Below are 24,375 nucleotides of genomic sequence, written 5' to 3'. Positions count from 1 at the left end.
TTTAACGTAGAAAGAGTAACTATATACCCTCGACTCATCTTATTAACATCTTATATTAATTAGTATGGTATATTTGTCCACATTGTTGAAGTAGTTATATTTTAAAGAGATTTAAATGTTAAAAAAAAAAAAAAAGCCTTTTATATTTGCCCATGTAGTTATTTGCTTTGGCATCTTCATGCCTCTGCATAGATCCACAATTCCACCTGGTGCCATTTTCCTCCTTCAGGCACTCTCCTCTCTTTCCAGGACTCCAATTACATGTATAGAAATTACGATGCTTAAAGTGAACTTCACAGCACACTCGTACTCCATTCATGGTATTGAGTCATTTTTTATTTCCTGTTTCAATTTACATGGCTTCTATCATTATCTCTCTCTCTTTTTTTATTCTTAAGCAATGTCTAATCTGTTTATAATCACATATAGTGAATTTTTCACCTCAGATATTGTCATTTTTATTTTCTAAAAATTCATTTGGGGTCTGTATCTTCTTTCTGTACTTAATACACAATCTATTTTCTAGTTTCTTGAACATACGCAATGCAGTTAAAATTACAATTTTAATATTTTTGTCTGCTAATTCTATTTTCTGTGTCATTTTGACTCTTCTCATTATGAGTTATATTTTGTTGTTATTTGCATGCCTTGTGATTTTTATTTGAATGACTGATGTTGTGAATTTTATCTTCTTGGGTTCTGAAAATGTTGTATCTTGAATTCTAATCTGGGATGCAGTTTAATTACTTGGAAACAATTTGGTAGTTTGTTATCTTGCTGTTAAGCTTTGTTAGGCAAATCAGAGAAAGTCTGTGGTTAAATTTTCCCCAGTACTGACGAAAACAACCTTCTGAATGCTCTACTTGATGTTCCATGAATTTAGATTTTCACAGTTTAGGACAAGAAATATTTCAAGCTTTCATGTGTTCTAAGTGTTGTCCCCTCTAGCCCTTTCAGGTCGTTATTTACCCAAACGTGGGTACTTTTCTCTCATGCATGCAGTGATCAGTATTAAGCTGAAGACTTAAGGACCTTCTGAAGACCCCCAGATCTCTGCTGCTGTGTGGCTCTTTACTTTTTGGTACTCTGTCCTGCAAAGTCCAACTGCCGTGGCCTCCCCAGACTCCCTGCTTTGTCACTTTAACTCAGGGACACCACCTGGAAATTCCAGAACTCCCCCCTCCCTGGACTACAGTGTGGAAACTTTCTTCAGTCAGTACACTGAAGCAAATGTCAGAATGTAGGGCTGAACTCTTATTCACCATACTTATGGAATCACTGTTCTTCACTGGCCAATGTTGAATTAGTTGAAAACCATCATTTCACTATTTGACAGTTTTATATTTTTAAGGTGTTTCAGGTGGGAGGATAAATCTGGTCTGTATTAATCCATTGTTTCTGGAAGTGGAAGGGCTATCTTTTAAAATATTATTTTAAAGATATCCTATAAAGTAAAAAATCACCATAAATATTATAGAAAGAGAAAATCTAAAGGCATATGAACTGTAATTCATTAGTTTGCCTGGATAATATAAACACATTTTTGCCTGCTGTATCCCAGAAACTATGTTAGATGAGTAAATACATTTACATATTTGTACAATAAAAAGAAATTCACTATTTCTACAAAATAATTATTTTATTTCAGATAAGTAGTTTATTTGTTTCATTATGTTTTTATGATAATAGTAGTATTTGGGGCAGTTAATATCTTACTCTCTTCTATTTTAGATGACAAATGAACCCCACAAGCTTAAAACCAATCAAGTTGTCACTTGTTCAATAGGCATTTTCAAAACTATGAGTTCTTAGTGTTATTTACCTAGAGCCTCTAGAGTTTATAATGAAGATTGCCCTTCCTGATATAGTTTCTTATCTCAATTTCTCATAATTATCTTTCCTCCCCTCCTTCCTGGCTACTTCCATATATTGAAAGTTGGGGAAAGTTAACTGATAGTTCAAATTAAAACTTTCTCTTTAATGAAAGGACTCTTAACTCCAGGTGTTTCCTGTTCAATTATTTATACCAATTAAGGCAAACTGATAATCCCAAGTGAGAAATATTGCAGACAAAGTCTATATTTAGCGTTAGAATTTAGTTTATAATTATGTGAGAGTATGTATATTATGCAAGCTTCTATGCCGTAGTTTTAATCTCATTTAGCATAGTTGTACAGACTATGAAAAAAAGAAACAGATACACACTAAAGAAAACATTTGTCTTTCTATATGTGGTCAAACTCTAAATGAAACTCTTAAAACCATTGTAAGTTTGCATTCATTAATTATAGCCCTTACAAAAGTAAGAGGTTCCTGAGGTACCAGTGCTCACCATTATCACTATTATGTCAACATTGTTCTCCCACTGACACTTGCCTGCACTCCGTATTATCATCTTCTCATTCAGAAGTCAGAGAGACACAAGTGACCAATTTTCCTCCCTAATAGGCAGTAGAAGACTCACCTGAAAGGACATAAGTGAGTGGGCATCCATGGGTAGTCTTCAAAAATGTGTGTGAAAAAATATATGTGCAAGTGTATATTTGCACTTTAGAGGAAGTCTATAGTATTGCTCAGATCTCTCAGGAGCTAATATATCACCACGAAAGACGTATCCGAGGCATGATGAACTAAGGAAAACAGTGTATAGAGAGTTAGAATCAAAAAGAGTATGTCCTGAAGAGGCAAAATAAAGGTTTCAAAGGTTTCAGATAAACTCAACATGGGTGGGGAAAGGTTGAGGGGGTTGGAGGGGCACAGAGATAAGTTATCCTATGGATAAGAAATCTTAGAGAAAAGATCATTTGAGAAGCAAAGCCAAGAAAAGATTGAATTATTTTAGGATGTCTTTTAGTTCTATCATTATACCTAAATAAGCAGATTATATTTTTAATATTTTCAAAGATGAGTATTAACTACATGGTTTTTATATACAAAGATACAAAAAGTATGTGATAAATTTTATCATATGAACAATGTAATAAATTTTAATCATTTATAAATTAACCTAATTATGTTTGAAGTAGCTTATGAAAACATCAAAACTGATCTCTATTTTCAGAAAACTACAATTAAGGAAATTTAATTGTAGGGCATTAATTTAAGTGAGACATTTAACAAGAAAATATTATCTGATTCCTGATTATCTGATTATGCGTTAAGTAGAGTTTGGATAGGAGAAAAAGGAATGGCAATTTGGAAAAACTAATTGGTCCTTATGAAAATGTAAAATAATGAGCATCCAATGTAAGGAACCAAGAGAAGAAGAGAACTATTTCCTGGATGCTATGAATAATAAAGCAAGTGACACCAATTGCCTTTCATTCTCTGGGCCAATAGTTATTTTTTCATGGGTATGCCATTTTACAGTCTGAATGCAAGTGGCTGAAGATCAACATTTAATGGTCCCTGGAGGACTGTGACTCAACTCCTGGGGCTCGCTCCCTGTCCCTTTATAGTGATGATTCAGACAAGTTGAACTCACAATGTCATCTAAACATGTGTGTAGAGTCACCAACAGCTGCAGTTCCAATCTTGAACTAGGCTCAGACCCCTCCCCAGATACTTTTCATTAGAGCACATTAGAAATTCCAAGGTTTTTCACATTAGGACTTATTTCTGCAGGAGAATTACTCTCACGGTGGAACGACAAAATTAATCATAATTGGTTCATCATGTTTATGATACTTTATATTTGGAACCATAACTCTTTTCTAGTCAGAAAAAAAAAGTTACATATTTTATCATGTATCAGACACCAAAATGTTCTCAATATCTAGTCTCAGGTATGTTGAGTCCATATTTTGTTTCTCTTGTCCTAATGGAAAAAATATAGTAATATTTTGTGGGAAATTCCGGTACATGAGCTAACATTTTCCTCTCCTTTTCTCACCCAAGCTGAGATAATCAGAAGCAGAAAGTTAAGAAGCATCCAACAGATTTGTTTAAACAGAGACAAAATCTGGGATTGCAACAGATTGAGGGGAAATGAGAAAACTGCCCTGACTTTAGCTATTGATCCTTGAAATAAAAAAGGTAATATCGACCTGAATTATATTAGCTATGAATCAAAGTTCTAATTTGAACCCTGTTAGGAAGATTTCAACTGTCTGTCTTTCCATTTCTTTCCAAAGTACATATACTCCCTGCCCGTAGATATGATACTCAATATGAGTTAATAGATTAATTAGAATAAATTGTATATCCAAGAGATAGAGAGACAAATAATTAGAGAAGCAATGGCCCTGAAATACCATTTTCCTACCTTACTCGGTAATGGGTACCTAAAAAAGCAGATACAAAAAGCAGGAAAAACAGACAGAAGCAGTCATAGGTATTTCTATATCATTCTCTCGCAATATGGGTAGTAACAATAATAGAGAAATACACGGTTAATATATTCAATTATTTTATTTCTCCCCTCACATCAAAATGTATTGTATTCATTTGTGTTTTTTTGTTTGTTTTTTTTTGTTTGTTTGTTTGTGTGTTTTTTTTTCCATTTCCTTCCATTTGGAGCTATTGGCATTAGTAGTTGAGTAAAACTGTATTCTCAGAAACCTACATTTTGGTTTAGGCATATAATTCCAACTTTTATTTGTTTTCCCCCCTTAAAGAAATGGCAACAGCATGCTGTGAAGAGCTTTGCTTTTAAACCAACTGGATTAGCATGGGAATTAGAGTTACTATGATGAAGAAAGGTGAAATCATTCAAAGAAACAAATGCCACCTTTTTTGAAAAACAAACAAAAAGTCTTACAAATTTAACTATAAAATCCAGACAAAAGAATTCCACACAATTTTTTCTAAAAGAGTTTTAGTATTTATGGGAAACTATATAATAAATAATATTTGAAATTATTTCCTTTATTATGTGTTTCTATTTTATTTTCCTTTGTTCACTGTAATTTTAGCATATATCAAATTATTTTTTGGACTTCACTTATACATTTTTAGAAAAATATCTATGTATTTACATTTCCCTATTCTTAACTTCCAAATTATCTCTTTACCCTTCCTCTTATTGCTCCTTAATTTTTCTTCTCTATATCCCAGCCCTCCACTCTTCTCTCTTAATTAACAATAAGAATTAATATTCTCTGTTATTATTTAAAGGGAGATTATTTTTCCTCTTCAAAAATACAAACACAGAAATTTGAAAAACAGTTGTTTTAGTTGATGAGTTTCTTGACTTATTTAACTTATAGGACTTTGGACCAAAACGGAGAATAAAAATGCCCCCTACTTATGATTTGATGAAATCCTAATTTCTAGAGATTGTAAATAATCTGAAATTCACTTTAGGAAAAGAGAGAGAGAGAGAGAGAGAGAGAGAGAGAGAGAGAGAGAGAGAGAGAGAGAGAGAATATTTGTGAGAATAGTGGGTCTTTCCACGGCATGAAGTTGCCCTTCCCTTGAATAGTCACAATTCCTATGCTTGAGGTGAAGCTCAGCAAACAAGTAAATGAAAAGACTGGGGGGAAAAAATCCATTTCTGGATTTCAGTTTCCTCATTAAAAAAAAACTAGGATAGTTCAGATACTTATCTCTATAGTTCCTTTTATCTCTAGCAGCATATAATTGTAAACCTTGTCCTCCATTTCAGCTTTTGTATTTTTTTTTAATAAATGTAGTTTACACATGTTGTATGCTATTTGGTGTTAACATGAAGACACCACTCTTTCTTTCTCCCTGTATTACCATTTCCACCCTATGGGATCACTTTTTACTTTTATTTCTCATGTTGTGAATGACAAGAAGTTAGGCCTACACAGGGAACAGCTTTTAACATATTGTATTCTTAGAGGAAACTCCCCTGCTTTATAAAAGTATACCTGGCAACCACTTCTGTATCTAAAACAAAGAGAATAACCGGTTTTAATCAATGAAATTGTCACAAACTAAAATACAGATAAGTGTTAAGATTTAACCTATTGGCTAACATTAGGAAATTTCACATTGCTTAATTCTCCAGAAGTATGACTTCCTGCACCAAAAGTGAAGTTCAATAGATGATTCCCTAGTGGATTGGCCAGTCTTTTAGTAAACATGATTAGAGTCAATAGTTTGTGATTATTTGGGGAGCTTTGTTTTTTTGTTGTTGTTTTGGTTTTATTTTTAAATCAGTCTGTTTCTAATATTAATTTACTTATCAGGTATAGAATGTTTTGCTTCAGTGTTTCTCATATTTTATCTTTACTCTAGGCATAATTTTAAAACATAATTTGAAAATTTGACTCTTTTATAGTAAAACTTCAGGCTTTATTTTAATGTCAAAACAGTTTTAATGAGTAAAAAGGGGATTCTAATCTGGGCTTTGTAGTACTTACGCTATTTTCTCATCCTCCAAGTATCCTTGAATTAAAATGTTGCAAAACATTGGTTAATAACCAGTTTAAGTTAAAATAACAATATAACTCAGTTGGGTTACATTTGGCTGCTGGTAGAACAAAACCATAGCATAAGTAGCTTAAATAATGAGACCATTTAACTCACATCATACAAAGTACAGAGGTAGGATGCTTTAACACTACTTAATTCAACATAAATCCAGTTTTTCTCCATGATTTTATTTTCATCATTCACAGAATGTCATCTTTATCTCAAGGTAGTTCTTCTTAAAAAGGACTTTTTTCAAAAGTACCCAGTCCCCAGCCTTGGAAGATAGCATACTTTCCCTCTCATCTCAGTGGCCAGACATTTATCACGTAGAAGCATCTAAGCCAATCATTGTAAGTAAAATGGAATCACTATGATTATGTGGATCAATGAAGAGTGTATTAATTACAAATGTATTCCATACCTGGGCATAGGCTTTCCTTCCCTGAGAACTGGATTATGAACGTATTCAACTCACCTGCTATCATTGAAAAGTGGCACAGAATGCTTGTCTCATAAGCAAACAAACAAGATGATTGAAACAACAACTTCAAAAGTTAAAAACAATGATAAAAATACATCCACAATCTCACTGACCTAATGTATTTTCCTTTATTAAAACATATTTTTCTGCATGAATACCAATTAATGCTTAGTTGATCTTAAAATATACATATATTTTTGTATACAGTTTTATATTTCATATTACTGTGATTATTCCCCACTTTATCTTCTAGTCATTATCATTACCAATTTAACTTTGTGTAATATTATTATGTCTGGCAGATGGATATACTACCATATCTAATAATTGTCAAAATGTTGCACACCTACATTGCTTAAAACTGTAGTATTAGCTTTGTTCAGTGACAGTATCATAACCAATGAGGTTTATCTGAGATGCTATTATTGCTAATTAAAACTATAGTGTTATTTTCTCTGCTAAAATAAACATGAATGTGCACTTAGAGATTTTCATAATTTTAAATTCCCAAGTGTAGTATCATTAGCTTAAAGTATCACCTACAGTTTTGAACAAAGAATGTAGACATGTAGGAAAAGTATTAGTTGATAAATATAATAAACCACTTATCTATTTCCTTGTACCAATATTCCCCAATGTCCAGCCCTTTTTGTGCTTTATCTCTGTCTGATTGATAAAATCTGAATCTGAATCCTTTAAAAGTGTAATTTTTGTATATGGAGGGAAGAAGCACTGAATTTTGAAGAACAAATTATTAATACTATAACTTTATAATGTAGGCTTCCAGCAGCCCAGAAATCTTTTAATAAGAAATTTCCACTACCACATTTTATTTTCCCCAGAGAAAAATGTCAAACCCTCACAGCTTCTTGAAATTTTAAACAGATAATCTCAACCTCTTCTTTACATAGAAAATTGAATCACAGCAAGAAAACCTTCATCTTTCTGTCTACTCTTCAACAACTGCCACACAAAATACGGACATACATACATGTATATACACACACACCTAAAAATGTACCACGTGTCACCCGCCCTGATGCCCACCGAAGAAAATCTCTAATTTTAATGGAAGAGACCCTTTTCTTCAGGCCAGAGTTAGACCCTCTTTCTTCACTTGTGCCTAGGATCTCATCCTCTGTTCATTATATCTTTGCTTAAGCTTTTGTCTCTCCCTATCTAGTTGCAGAAACATATAAAACTATACCTTCCACAAAAGTTTCCCTTCAAATGCTCTCTTACTTTTCAGCATACTCTATTTATAAAATGATATTCTAAATTGCTGTTTCACAGCTTCTCTTCCAGTTCCTCAGCTCACCTTCTGCTGCTCCCACCACTGTACCAAATCGTATTTGCAAGTTGGCAAGGGTACCGATGAGGCCATTGTAACTAAACCCCAGGCATGCTTTTCAGCTCTTGCCTTATTTGAACTCTCTGTGCTTTAGACATTGTCGACTTAAAACAATTTCTGGAAGTCCTTACTTCCTTCAGCATCTGTGTCACTATAGCCCCCAGTTTCTTCTGCCTCTCTGGCTATTTGTGTCTTCTCAGACCTACTCTCCTCATCCTTGTTGTTCAGCGTTCACTGCCAGGATATTCCTTCCAACCTTCACAGTCACCTCATAGAGTCACTATGAGGATTACATGAATTGGTATTTGTAAAGTATTGAGAAGAATGCCTGCTCCATATCAAATGTTACTTAACTATTTGTTAAACATATCAATATCACCCACTCCACAGAACTAATTATCACTTATGTACTGATTCTCACATTTCTGTCTCCTTACTTCAAGGCTCCAATGAATGTCTCACAAAGACTTCACAGTCAAACTGCCTCACACTGAATTCATCACCTTCCTAAGTGACATGTTCTTTTTCTTAGGTTCCTCGCCTCATTGCTGGGAACCATCCATTGACCTTTTTTTTTTTTCAGTCAGAAACTGTAGCTGTCCTTGATTTTTCTCTCTCCTCCTCACCTTCCGCAAATTATTTAAATCACCAAATTCTCTTAAATTTTTAATTTCCTCACAAATTTGGCTACCTCTTGCCAAACCCACTTCCAATATTACATTACATGTCATAGGTACCTCTCATCTCAAAACATTATCCAGAAGTTTCTGATTTTCTGATATTCCAGAATATACTTCAAATTACAACATAAAAACTTACCAGTATATATGTTCACAGAGATTTTAGTTTTGCTTTTTTTTCTGTATGGGTACTAAATATTTGTGATGCTCTGACATGAAATATGGAAGATTTATGAGGTCTGACAACTAACATTCATGAACTTGCCACCATGTGCTTACATTGGCAACACTGTACAAACAGCTTGGTAAGATATATCAGTGTCTCACAGCTGTGTTCTTGTGAGATGTGGTAGTGTATTGCGGAGTGGCATTCATTCTTGTTGCGTGTTTTTGCGTGCTGTCGCAAGAATGTCTGAGTTTGAATTAGGGCAACGAACAAACACTACATTTCTTGTTAAACTTGGCAAGAGTGGAAGTGAAATCAGGGACATGGTAGTCCAAGTTTATGGTGATAATGCCATTAAAAAATGGCAGTGTACAAATAGATTAAACATTTTTCTGAGGGGAGAGAACATGTCACTGGTGAGGTCAGGGCAGCCAGTAACGAGGAGAACTGAAGAAAACATTGCAAAAATGTGTCAAATTGTGCATCAGAATTGTCGGCTGAGTATGAGAAACATAGCAAATCAAGTAAAAATCAATAAAGAAACAGGAACATCTAAACTGAAAATCTTGGCGTGAGAAAGGTGTGTGGAAAAATGGTCCCAAAGGAGCTGACCGATGAACAAAATCAAAGGAGAGCCAAAGTTTGCCAAGACCTTTTGGAGAGGCAAGAGGATGTTTTGCACCCTGTTATCACTGATGATGAAACATGAGTGTACCAATATAACCCTGAAACAAAGCATCAAAGTGCACAATGGAAGTCATCCAATTCTCCACGACAAAAAAGTCCCGTCAGTCCAAATCAAGAGTCAAAACAATGTTACTAACCTTTTTTGATATTGGAGGGATTATTCATTACGAATTTTTACCAACTGGACAAACAGTTAACCAAGTTTACTATTTGGAAGTGCTGAAAAGGTTCTGTGACAGTTAGACAAAAATTACCCGAACTTTTCGCCAACAATTCATGGCTCTTGCATCATGACAATGCACCAGCTCACATGGCACTGTCTGTGAGGAAGCTTTTAGCCAGTAAACAAATAACTATTGGAAGACCCTCCCTACTCACCTGATCTGGCCCCAATGACTTAACACTTTACCTGAGATAAAGGAAATACTGAAAGAAAGCCATTTTGATGACATTCAGGAAATCAAGAGTAATAGGACGACAGCTCTGATGGCCATTCCAGAAAAAGAGTTCCAAAATTGCTTTGAAGGGTGAACTAGGCGCTGGTGTCGGTACATAGCTTCCCAGGGGGAGGACTTCAAAGGTGATCTTAGTGATATTCAGCAATGAGGTATGTAGCACTTTTTCTAGGATGAGTTAGCGAACTTAATGTCAGACCTCGTGTGTGTGTGTGTGTGTGTGTGTGTGTGTGTGTGTGTTCAAAGAAATAAACATTTTTATATGCTCCTAAAAATGTGAATATTGGCTTTAGTCACTGAATGGCAAGTTTCAGTACATATCAATATTCTTAAAAATGCAAAAATTTTTGTCCCAGTAATTCCTGTTGTGTGAATTTACTACAAAGAAATACTGATGGAAATTTTGAAGCATTAAACAAACATATTTATTGCATTGATGTTTGTAATTTCAAACATAGAAATACTTAATTTTCCAGTTGACAAAATAAAGTACAAAACATTCAAAAAGTAAAATATTATGTACCATTAAATGAGGTTATGCAGACCTTTTTGGAGAGATATCTATATCCTATGTTCAATGACAAAGGCGGTTACCAAACTGCATACGTGTTGTGATTATTCACATATGCTCATATAAATATTATCACACTCATATTCACATATATGTGAAATCACATGCAGCAAGTTTTTCTGAATGGGTAGGTTGTTGGCTACTCTATAATTTATTCTTCTTCTCTAGGTTTTATGGTTTCTTACAAATAAACATGTATTATTTTTTCAATTTAACTATTATAATTTTTAAAATATTAAAAGAATAGCACCATAAATACATGACTAAAAAACAAATGAAATTCAGTCTCTGTGAAATTTAATTTAAAAAATAAGAGCAGTTGGTCAGAAAATCATCAATCCATCATACTTTTCTCCACTTTGGGATGAAAATATTTAAATCTATTATAACTGGTAATATTAGTCATAGTAAAATTTTGCCTGACTCTGACCCATATTATTTCAACAATACCAAGGACAGTGCTTCCTTTATTTTTTAAAATTTTTATTGAGATATGATTGACATATAACATTATGAAGTTTAAGATATGCAATGTGTTGATTTGATACATTTGTAAATTGTAGTATTACCACGGTAGTGTTAGCTAATATCTCTATTATGTCACAATTATCATTTCTGTTTTGGGATGAGAACAATTAAGATCTAATCTCTTAGCAAACTGTGGAGTTTATAATACAGTATGTTGTCTTATAATCATTACCCTGTGCATTAAATCTCAAGAACTTACTTATCTACTGGTTGCAAGTTTGTACCTTTAATAACATCTACCCCATTTTCCTACCTCCAGCCCCTGGTAACCATTATAGAATGCTTACCTTAAATTTATACAGATATAAAACTTAGACAAAAACTAAGCTACGTTATTTTTTTTCCTAAATAGCATCCAACACAAATGAAATAGACAATTTCTAGATGGTTTATTGATAAAAATTTTGCATTTTTCCCATTGCAGAAATTAGGAAAAATGAAATTTCTGGTTGACCTAAAGCACATTAGCTTCTTATAGTACTGGAAGTTATATTGAAAGAGCAATACACTACACATATTTTTAAATGAAAAATTAAATTGGTATTATGAAAATTATTTATAATCAAAAGGTTGCAAAATGCACATTGGAAAAAAATTCTGCAACTACATTTACCTTTCTGTTATTGACATTTTTTGTAACAATTATAAAAAGAAACTGACCATGGTGTCAGTTAAAGTGATGATAACATAAATCACATATTAATTATGTGTCACAGGACAAGATTAATCTAGATGCACTAAACAACACATATAATAGGACTGCAAGGGCACAATTTGGAATTCCCTGATATGGAGTATAGACTATGGAGCATTTTAGAGAACATGCAGTCATGAGTTAAGCCAGAGACTAGAATGCAAACAACTAAGATCCCCATTGCAGCCTCTCTAGTGAACTCTTGTTATTTGTCCCTCTGGAAGTCTGCACCACACCTCTTTCTGTAGACCAGCAACTGACCTATCTCTATCAGGTGTCTATTCCTGTCAAGTTGGGCAATTCAGCAGTAGCCAGATGCTAGTGTGACTCAATTATTTTCCACTTGATAGGAATTCTGAAAGCAGATGTTATAAGTAGAGAATATGAGCAGGAAGATAGAGGAAAGGAATAAATAATTAGTTAAATAATTATTGTATTTTCTAATAGAGGATTAACTTATAAATGAGGTCTATTATGTTCACTTTCATTCATGCAGTTTTAAATAATTTTAGTGCATGTATTTGTTTTAAATTTCTCCAGTGATTCTTTACTTTTCTGTAAAAATGTACGTTGTTTTTTTTTTACAGATTCCTTAATTCATTAATTTGTTCCACAATAATTTATTGGGTTCCTGTTAGGTACCAGACAGAACAGAGATAATTCCTGCATTTAAGGACAGAGAAGACAGACAGCAAGCAAGTAAATACATGTGTTATTTAGGGGTAAGTGCAGTGATTTAAAAAAATAAAATAAAAGCATGAGGGAAAGGAACATAATCATGGAGCTATTTTGTATCGTATGCTCAAAGAAGGATGCTGTGAAGAAACCATTTGACCAGAGATTTGATATAGAAGCAATATTTCCATAGCAATTACAAGACTGAGTCAGAGCCTGATTCCAGGAATGGAAAGGTAAGGCGGACACCTTAAGGGATTTACCACAGAATTCCCTCTATAATAGTGATAATAACTGCTCATTTTCCTAAAATAATGTGGCAAATGTTACACACTTAGCTTCTGGGGGCTTAGAATCTTTTTTTTTAATAAACTTTATTATGCAAAATTATGAAAAATATTTCCAATTTTAAAATAAAACCTTGAGCAATTTCATAGTTAGCCCACACAACAATCTAACTGAGAGAAAATTATGCCCTAATTCTAAGCACAAGAATTGACGTACAGGGCAGTGCCTTCTGCTCTTTAACGTATGATTTGTAATTAGGGTACAGAAGAGGTCAGGCAGTAAGGGCCTGTTTTACCTGCCATGTCTTTCTTTCTTGTTGGAAACTTAAAAAGACACTTTCTTTCTAGAAGCGACTTATAGAAAACAATCATTTTCTCAGAATAGATGTCCTATCTTAGGAAACAACCAAAAAATCAAGAAAAATACTTAATTTGGGAGACCTGCGTACTACATGTCCTTCTTATACAGGTGATTTCTACATTTCCTGTAGGAATCTATGGCCAGTCCTGCCTCAGGATTAACTACACAGCAAGAAATAGAACATGGAAGTCTATAGCTATGCAGAAAGGAAATAATTAATTGGCTTACAGTTTAAAAAGTAGACTCTCGAGCTCACAAATCTTCTCCCACACCATAATGATAATAGACAAGTGATCCTTGCTTCTGTGACAAATTTATTAGGTCAGTGAAAAAGTAATTGCAGTTTAAAAGGTTAAAAACAATTGCAAAAACCATAATTACTTTTGCACCAACCTAATATTAACCAAGTTCAGACACACTTTCTTAAAAAAATTAGCTCCTATTATGAACTGAATCATATTGCCCCAAATTCATACGTTGAAACCACAACTCTGGGTGATTGCATTTGGACCTAGACATTTTAGGAGGTAATTAAGGTTAAATGAGGTCATAAGAGGATGTCCTAATCTAATAGGATTGGTGGCCTTATAAGAAAAGAAAAAGAGAGAGGTCTCTCCTACCTGCACACACTGAGGAAAGACCATGTGAGACAGAGGGAAGGCGGTGTCAGCAAGCCAAGAAGAGAGCTCCCACCAGGAAACCAAATCAGCCAGCACTTCAGGCTCCAGAATTCCCAGGCTCCATAACTTGGAGAAATAAATTCCTTTTGTTTAAGCCACCCAGTCTGTGGTACTTTGTTATGGTAGCCCTAGTAGACTGACATCTCCTGTGCGTTTTATCCACAAAGTCACTTTTATCTTTTTTTTTTCCTTTGAAGTTTATTGGGGCGACAATTATTAGTAAAATTACATAGATTTTAGGTGTACAATTCTGCTATAATACGTTATCTATATCTCACATTTTGTGTTCATCACCCAGAGTCAGTTCTCTTTCCATCACCATATACGTTTATCTTTATTAGTGAAGATCCATTTTAAGGTTCTTCCATGGTTTGAAGAAAGGCAAAGAGAAGCCACCTTTAACTGGATCTAATTCAGCCTTGTTGCCAAACTTCAAACCTGGGCTAGTTCACTGAAGGTTGCCTGTCTTAAACACTGAGGCTCTTTTGTTCATTTATTTATTTATTTATTTATTTAACCAGTTGGTCTATCAACATAAACTTCATTTATAGCATTGTATGCTCAGAGTTCCAAAAACTTACCTGACCAACATGGTTTGATAAACAATTCCATTGTAAAATAGTAACTACCTTAATCAAATCTGTAATGCCTTTCTCAAATCTGTACTTACCATTTTCATCACAACAAATCACACTAATCAATCCATGAATTAATGTGGAAATATAATTTTTACCAATATTTAAATTTACTTTTACCAACACTACTTTTTAAAAAAATCTGACAGTATAAAACAGTGATTAAAGTCATTTACTTCAGAGTTAGGTATACCTACATTTCCACGTACAGGCTGTTTTCTGGGAAAAGTTATTTTATCATTTTTTTCTTTTTTTATTAAATTTATTGGGATGACAATGGTTAATAAACTTACGTAGGTTTCAGGTGTACAATTCTGTAATACATCATCTGTATACCACATTGTGTGCTCACCAGCCAGAGTCAGTTCTCCTTCCATCACCATATATTTGACCATTTTTAACTACTGTTTATTTCTTCTATCAAATGAGGATAACAACATTACCTTAGAGTGAGTGTAAGATACAAGTGAGAAAAAAATAATAATGAAGGTTCATTAACGGAAACTTCTATTTGCGTTATGATTTATTATTATTAAAATTACAAGCTGTAATTTAACCACCTCATGGTTTTAAAAAAAAAAAATGCCTTAAAAGCAGGTATCTAGAGAGAATATCTAAACAAAGACTTACCCTACAATATGAAAATTAAATCCATATAATTCAAGAGCTGGCTATAATGACATGTTTGAAATGGGGCTTTAACAAAATAGGAATTTGCTGTTTTTAACTTTGGTCCTTAGCCAAGGTTTTTGTTTTTTAATGCGTATATATGTGGTTTCTGTTTCCTCTAATGTTTGAGGGAAAAGAAATATTTAGATTTTCAAGTACCTCTTTTAAGATATTCCCTTATGTAGGCTTCTTTCAATCTGTTTATTCAGGCTTTGACTGATGGGTAAACTTCTGTGTCATAAACAAAGCCCCAGATTTTTTTTTCTTCTGTTTAAAGTTTATTGGTTTGACAATGGTTAGTGCCATTTACGACAACATGGATGGATCTTGAGATTATTATGCTAAGCGAAATAAGTCAAGTAGAAAAAGTAAAGAACCATATGATTTCACTGATACGTGGGATATAAAACTGAAAACAACAAAGGAACAAGAAAAACAAAGAAACAAAAACTCATAGACATGGAGAATAGTTTCACCCCAGATTTTCTAATGCTTATAATGTATGCCCTTCTTTAATGTGGTTAGCTAAGGCTTAGGCTAAAAACTAACTTCCCATATATACAGAAAGAGTGATGTGGAAATATTTAAGTGGTAATAAATATAATCACTAATGAAGTATAGAGTTTAAGCCAGGAATAGAAAATGTTTAGGCAACTCACTGAATCAAAAATTATAATGATCACATTAAAAAGTTATATTAGTGAATGAGTTGTCCTTGTAGGATTAGCCAACCAGAGAAACCAATTTTTATCCTGTAATTCTTTTGGTGATATTCACTAATCATCTTTAAGTCACAATAAAGGTAATATTTCAAAGAAATAAATATGGAAAGACATAAATAATTAACATATTTAATTATATTTTCCTGAATTGGATTTGGTCTCTATTCCATAAATCTTCTTTATTTTAAGGATGCTTTGGGAAAGTTCAGGATATAGTCCTGCCTGTTACTTACTAGGCATCTAATTATATAATGTTGGAATAAAAACCATGTATTTCTAACATCAATTCAATTTACCTGCCTGATTGGCTGCGCAGCATTATTGTCAAGACACAGTAACCTAATAGATAAGTAACCACTTCCAAAAATAATGTCATTACAAAAAATGATGTTTTATAATGATATATTTTTGCATGTGCTATATAATTTCTTAAAATAAATGTGGTGTATATACTATAAAGTCATATTTGATCTTAATGTTAATGTTATATTCTAGATATATATTCCTATTGCCAACATAATGCTTAGAGTGATGACTGCATGTCCCAGGAATGTGGTACCCAGGGGGGGAAGTGAATAAAGAGATACAGAAGGCTCCGTACTGACTTGTTAGAATTTGGTATGTGGCAAACTTGCAGTTACACAGCCTTAGACTTCTCTTGGGAAACTGCCCAAACATTTGCATTCCCACAGTATATTTATTCAGAAAATATTCTTTTCCTAAAAAAAAATCGGGCTCTCAAACCTCTCACTGAGATTATGCATGTTCAGTAACTCTCCATCCAGGAACAATGGTTGGAAGTCTAGTAACAAATATTTTTAACAAAAATCTATTTCCAGACCCTAGTCATTATGAATATTTGGAAATTTTCATGTGAAAATGCTATTTATAAAAAGTAAACTTCAAAACATAAAATAAAAATAGAAAACTACTAGAATCCCTATAGGCTTTTTTTTGTCTCCGTCCTCCCACCACAGTTTTATTCGAATATTTCCTTTCTTCATTCATTATCCTTGGTATTAGTGCGCTGCAAACTCACCCGGAATGAGAAACAGTCAAGAAAGCACATAGGTGAAAGATAAAAATAAGCTCCAGGTTTTAGTGGGCAGAAGTGTAGGGCCCCTGGGGACGAGCCAAATTGAGTAGATGGAAGTAATAAACATCAAAAGAGTAGTATTAGTCACTGCTGAGCAGAAAATTTGAATTATTCTTCAAGTTATTTTTTCCCCAATTTTTCTGGAAGTCTGCTTTTGTCTCTCCTGTTTTTCATTGGTACACCATAAATGAAGCATCCAAAACGACATTTCTTTCTTTTAAAGATGAGAAAATGTTCATTTTGCTTAGAGATTAATAGTAAAACTTTAAAAAAGAAAAAATTCAAACACATGTGATAAAGAAAATCTGAACTAGGAAGTTTAAATTATATAAGCACCATACTGATAATATCGGGGGTGCCAAAAAAATGTGTATACAAGTGGACATTTTGGTCAATGTTGCTCAAGCAGTAGTTCGCCGTAATCAGAAGTGACTGGACGCTGATGGTAACCACAATTGCAGAAGTCAAACATGACTTGTACTCATCTTTTGTTATTGGTATATATTGAGTATTAAAATTTTAATAACAGTTTTCCTTCCTTAAAATGTGTATACATTTTGACACTCTCTGTATATACATTAACACAGTATGTGATTTTTCCAGCTTAATTTAAAGATGAAAAAGTAATGAGAATGCATTCCAAAACTAATGATAGAATAGATCAATAACTGTTTACTAGTTGTATCATGCCTTTCCCAGAGTGATGTACTAGAAACCTAGTGCTATAATTCTTGCCTATTTGTCTCCTCCATTCTTTGAGCTTTTTGCTCTTTAAATCCTGCTACAAGTTCTCATCCACATCAATATCCATTGCCATTCAGTTGTTCTCTTGCAGTCACCAAAGTCAAATTACCAAAATATGTCTAGCTCCAATGAACTTGGTTGGATATCTTTTCCATTTATGGTTCCTCACTTTCTAGATTCACACAGACCACTTCTTTTTCACATATTCTCCTGAGAATATTAATATTATAAACAAATGATGAAACAGCAAATAATTTTTTTAAGTAAATTCCTTAAAAATCTTGTCATGCATATAAGAGGCTACTTTCATTTTAAGTTCTGGGGGTCTATGATTGGCAGATTTTCTTTATTTCCATCTTTCACTACCATTTACCCAGACCAAAACACTCATCTTACTAGAAAAGGAAATTAGCTATTTCAAAACATGAAAAACAGGCAAAAGTATAAAAATGTGAGTAATCGTCATTGTGAGCATAGTGAGTACTATGTAATTGTGTGAATAGGTGATTTGCATCTGTTACGCCTTCCTCTTTCTTGGTTTCATAATTATCTCAACATTTTCAGATCGTTAACTCTGCCAAATACAAATTAGAGAAAAACAACTCTCCTAAATGACAAATACTTTTCCTAACCCCAGCTCCAGGCTCAAAACCACAGAATTTTCTAGATGAAATTAATCTTTTTGTTTTGTTTTGTCTATAAACTGTATTCCAAATTCTTCCTAACCTCTACTTATCCATAAGTTCCACTAAATGTATATTTAAAAAAATAAATTTATATCCCCTTCACTCTTTTGCCTACCACCAACTCCCGACCTCTGGCAACCGCCTGTCAGTTCTCTGTATCTATGAACTTGATTACTTTTTTTATTCTACATATAAGTGATATTAGATGGAATTTGTCTTTGTCTATCTGACTTATTTCATTTAGCATAATGTCCTCAAGGTCTATCGATGTCACAAATGTCAACATTTCGTTCTTTTTTATCGCTGAATAATACTATACATATATAATATATATTATATATAATAGTATATAAATATATATATATATTATAATTTACAAATATTATATAAATATATATTATATTAATATATATGTAAAATTATATATATATATATATATATATATATATATATATATATATATATATGAAGTTGGACAATTAAGTTCTCGAACTCATCCTAGAAAAAGTGCTACATACCTCATTGCTGAATATCACTACGGTCACCTTGGGAAGCTATACACTGACGCCAGCGCCTAGTCTACCCTTCAAAGCAATTTTGGAATTCTTTTTCTGGAACGGCCATCAGAGTTCTTGTCATATTACCCTCGATTTCCTGAATGTCATCTAAATTTCTTCCTTTCAATATTTCCTTTGTCTTTGGGTAAAGAAAGAAGTCATTAGGGTCCTGATCAGGTGAGTAGGGAGGGTGTTCCAATACAGTTATTTGTTTACTGGCTAAAAACTCCCTCACAGACAGTGCTGTGTGAGCTGGTGCATTGTCGTGATGCAAGAGCCATGAACTGTTGGTGAAAAGTTCAGGTCAACTTCTTCACGCAGCCTTTTCAGCACTTTCAAATAGTAAACTTGCTTCACTGTTTTTTCAGTTGGTACAAATTCATTATGAATAATCCCTCTGACATCAGAAAAGGTTAGCAACATCATTGCAACAAGTTCGTGAACTTAATCGTCAGACCTTGCACGTGTGCGCGTGTGTATAAACACACGCATACATATATTTGTGGATTCAAGTAGGTTATGATATGGTTCAGAAGGTATTTAAAATACTGCTGCAAAATATTAAATATGCATTAATATTTCCAAAGTGTTGCAAGAAAATAGGTTATATGTTTCATTAGTGATTTAATGACGCTTGAAGCAAAATGGCATTTATTACTTTATTATTTATTATAAGGTTATCCACACCTTAATGGTGTGCATTGCTGTATCCACAACGTCCATAAACAGAGAATTCTCTGACTTGTTTTTGGTGGAATACCTGTTCCCACTTTTGTGAATGTTTACTGATAAGATTTCTCTTTCCTTCCTACTGCAATGGCATTAGTGGCTGAATGCCAGTGTGCACATGTTCCTTTCTTTTCCTCTTCCCATGAAGCAATATGAACATTACACATTTCCTTCCACTTTTGAATCCAAAGGAAAAATAGCCTTTTTTTAAAAAAGCTTAAAAGTGCTTTTCCATTATTTTTGCTATGGATCTTTAAATCATTTTGAAACAGGAAATTTCACTCTACTGCTGAAATCTGTTTCCCTTAGACTGTAAAAGTGTTGGATTATCACTTAATGTTACTTTTCTGTGAGACTCTTTTGAATCAGATAACTCTCTAAGTTGAGGGTGGAAGAAATGGGGTAAAGGACTGGCTGGACATTTAGACATTTCTTTTTTCAGCAGTTCTGTTTGCTATTTCATAGTAAACCTGGTTAGGAAATTGGTTATGAAAACAGAAATATATTTAAAAGTCAACAAATCAAAATTTGGAACACATGTTTCTTTTTTAAAAGAAGGTCCAGAGCAAAGGGAAAGACAAATGCGGAATTGAAAATTGCATTAATGAAATAATAGAAAAATGCAAGAAAAAATAAAATATAACTATTAGTGACATAGTAAAAAGAATAGCTATGAGAAAGATGTGGCAAATAGAATTGCCCACAAAAATGGATCTTAATATATACTTAGCCGTGTTGATCAATTACACGTGTCTCTCAATTATTGCCATTTTAATTTGTATTTTCAAGGTTGGAATAGACCTGTGGATTTGAATATTGTTAGATATATTCACTAAATATATGTGCCATGGAATGTGTGGGCAGAATTTATGGAATGAGAACATCTATTAAAGGTCATACAAATTTATATTTGGAGGCATGCATATGATGCCTACCAGTCTATAGAAAATTCCACACTAACACTATTTGTTAACCATATCTGGATTTTGTATTTTAGAGATGGTTTATACAATGAAGAAAGAACAGATTTTGGGGGCGTCTCTATGTCTGCTGCTTAGTTGTGCTTCTGTCCCCCTTAATGCAGTTCCTGAGGAAGATGAAGAACATATAAACATTACAGGTAAAATGTTAGAAGCATTCATCTTTTTAAGCTAGTCAAAGCTGTCAATATTAATCCAAAAATTTAATGTAGTTTTCTACATTGTGTAGGAAGATTGGTTTTCATTAAGATGACATTTTTCTTACGTAATATCTTACATATAATGTGATATGTAAAACAAACAAGCAAACAACAACAACAAAAAACAACTCTTAGTCCAAAGGAGTCACATTAGCAAGGAAGACTTTTCTCTCTTTTTTTTTTTTTTTTCCAGGCTATAAATATTAAACACTGAAAAACTCTGAAAAATTTTGAGGAGCCATAGCTATAAAAAAAACTCTATGAAACTTGATGCCACCCTTTGGCTGGGAAAAGTGTGAGAAGGAAAAAGAAACCACAGACATCTGAGGTTTCAGCCATTCTCTCTCTTTTGCCCTTATTACCAAAATAAGAACTTTCCAGACAAGTCCAATGTGAGAATCTAGTCAAGCGGGACACCAAGAGATCTGGGTAATAGAAGTCAGTTCTAATCCCATAAAGCTGTGTCCAAAAATAAAATGTTAGCAATAAAACAATAGAACAGGGAGAAGACTGTACAGTGATTACTATTACAGATTTCTTTCTTTCTTAAAAGTAATAATTTGTGGAAAATTAGTAAATTATTGAAACGTCAAGTCATTGGTCATAGTGGGAGAATATGCACACGGTGATAGCTTCTATTTGTACGTATGTTTATAAGGTACCATAAATTTCCATAAATACATTCTTATTTCATATCGTTAACAGCTCTTTAAAGTGATTTTGATCAGTATACGCCCCTTTGATAAAGATTGAAAAAATGCATCGTATGTGTCTGAAACTGTGGTAGGTGCTGAGGAAGTAGTGATGACTGACTCTGGGTTTTCAAGAATCTCAACTGCACATGGGAGACTGAAGTGTAGTTCAGTATAATGTAGTTATTTCAGTAGAATGTAGTAAATGAAGCGACAGTGTGCCTAAGGTGCTGCTGTTGATGCAAAGAGGAAGAGGACTCATCTAAGCTTAGCCATCTGAGAGATGGGCATGGGGAAGTGGCCAAGTGGTAAATGCTACATCACTTCAGCCTGCAGACAAAAATGAGACACTTTGAGCAGATCTGAAGATTTGCCCCAGGGGTACCCACAGCTGGAAGCCGAGCCACCCATGCCCGCCTAGGCTGGATGAGGCCCGACTAATGAGTGGACAAGAAGCGAATCCAGCTAGGGTCATATCCTACCTGTAGTGAAAAATAAAGGCTTGTTGTTATATGTCATCAAAAAATATATAGTTACAAAATTTTTTAACATGAAACATTATTTAATAAAGTAAAAACCATAATGTGCCTTATAAAGCTATTTGGGCATTATGAGTTAAGCACCAATTCTTCATTTGTTTCACTGATCAAAAGAGCTAAAGATCTAATATTCTGGAGGTTGGGTAGGAAAGGGATGTGGAGAATAAATTAAATCCCAACAGGGAAAAAAGCATGCAACCCCATTTTGGGTATTGGAAGAAGAAAGGGTCCAAGTGTTCCCAAATTCACCCAGTCCAATCTCCCTCAATTAGGCTAAGAAAATGCATGCCAGTTAACCAGGAGGTTCCTGAAATTGTTGCTGCTGCCACAGTCAGCCAAGAAACCAGAATTAACCTACCACTAATTAAGCCAGAGTTTAAAATCTCTGGATAAATCCAGACCAAACCCAGCTGAATAAGAAAAAAAAAAAATTGATTTTAAAGCTAGACGTGAAGACCACTTAGCTGACTGAGCTGTGAAGTCTTACCCAGTTTTGGCTTTGCTTCATTTTTAATTAATCTTAAAATACCATGACACCATATCAATTCAGTTTTTGAGATACCGTTTATCACATTAGGCCAAGGCTATGCCATCATTTTATAGAATTACACCATTTCATTGAAATAGCATACTATCATTTTATAGAAAAATATACAAGATTTTATTGCTTCTCTCACAAGTCGATAGACCTCATAAGAATCAGTCCAACCTGAAGGGAGGATGAAATAGAATAAACTTCTTGAAAAGACAAAATGATAACAATAAAAATAGTGGTGATAAGCTTTTTGAAAAAGTTCCTTTGGACTGGGAGAGAGATTAGCAGGGAGCATTTAGAGAAAGGCAAGTATCTTTTCTATGATGTAGAATCGGCCAGACCTAAGCTTGCATGTGTGGTTTGCCACACAGTAGTTTTGCGAAATCAGATGTGTTATGTAAACATACTGATCGCCAGTGTCCTCATCTATAGGTAAGTAATGTAAGCAACTATGTTCATATGGTTGTTGTATCAACTGCAGAAAGCATCTGACGCATTTTCTGACACAGAGAAGACAAAGAGTACATGTCTGCGTTCTTCCCTTCCAGAGAAATCCAACCTTTTAGTCAGACCATGAAGCAACATGGAGAATCGTAGGTAGTAAGTTGCCTGAAAGCTCTAGGTTCCCTAAAAAGTTCCAGGAGAAAGAGGATTCTAGGAGGCAAGGACATGACATGTCCCCAAATATTATCATGAGTCTTCCATCCAATATCTCACCACAGGGGAAGGGGAGAGTGAGACTGTCGTCTTCAGACTATGAGACATAAAATACAAGAAACTGATTGCAAAAATGCTTAAATATAAACTATACTCCTATTTATCTGGCTGCACCACATTAAATCCCTGTTACATTCCCCTGTATGTGTTTTCCAGTTTCATGGCTTTAGATCATACCTTGTCATAGTAAACACTTCCTTTAAATCAGGAAAGTTATCCCCGATCCCCTCTGACAAGCTTAAGTGTCTCATTAGACACGTGCACAGCACCCTGAGGTCCTTGAATATTTATATAAGAGGGGCGACGGCTGCCACCTAACATACTACCATCCTTGCTGTGACAGCAGTGCCTGCTGCATGTTGAACACGCAATTGCTGACTTTCCAAAAGGTTTATCCTAAGTAAGAAATGAAAACAAGACAGACTTCCATCCCTTTTGGGTGGAATGGCATGGCACTGTGTGCAGTAGGGCCCACCTGATCACTCCCACACCTGAGAGATGCTGTTCACGTGTGGGTCCCAAGCTCACTGCACAAAATTCAGGAATTACGGAAGAAATGCATGAAAATATGAATGGTAAAGATGAACAATTAGATAATAGTTAATAAAATAGAGTTAATTGACAATGTTTTCCTTAGGAAATTGGTGTAAAATCATCACCCACTCTCTTCATCGAAAACTGTTGGTTTTCATCAAGTAAATTTTAGAAAAGAACAATTTTTGAGTGGAAATTATATTTTTAAGTCTATGTGCTTCACCTAAGTGCCAATTTAGAAATCTCAGGCACAAACATCTGTGACAATATCACTCAGTTATTAAGAATGTGTGAGATATACGCTGTAAAACAACGTGGCATCAATTCTAAAGTCATTACTGAT

At 33.9% G+C, this 24,375-nt stretch overlaps 1 protein-coding gene across 3 annotated transcripts in view; it reads left to right on the top strand.

The window, feature by feature from the left end:
- The window catches only part of TFPI (tissue factor pathway inhibitor), a 65,096-nt gene that overhangs the window by 6,123 nt on the left and 34,598 nt on the right, over window positions 1-24,375 (top strand). For 2 of the 3 annotated variants that reach the window (XM_019740703.3, XM_088793927.1), the window contains exon 2: window positions 20,833-20,955. In XM_019740703.3, the coding sequence (XP_019596262.3) occupies window positions 20,835-20,955 (121 nt within the window). In that variant the 5' untranslated portion in view covers window positions 20,833-20,834. Of the gene's footprint in view, window positions 1-12,581; window positions 12,717-20,832; window positions 20,956-24,375 lie in introns of all 3 variants that reach the window. The other variant, XM_088793926.1, reaches the window with a different exon arrangement.

Source organism: Rhinolophus sinicus, chromosome 17, assembly GCF_057876585.1.
Source record: "Rhinolophus sinicus isolate RSI-liver-muscle chromosome 17, RSI-T2T, whole genome shotgun sequence".
NCBI classification, from domain to species: domain Eukaryota; kingdom Metazoa; phylum Chordata; class Mammalia; order Chiroptera; family Rhinolophidae; genus Rhinolophus; species Rhinolophus sinicus.
Note: the sequence above shows the minus strand (reverse complement) of the source record. Positions and strands in the feature narration are given on the sequence as shown.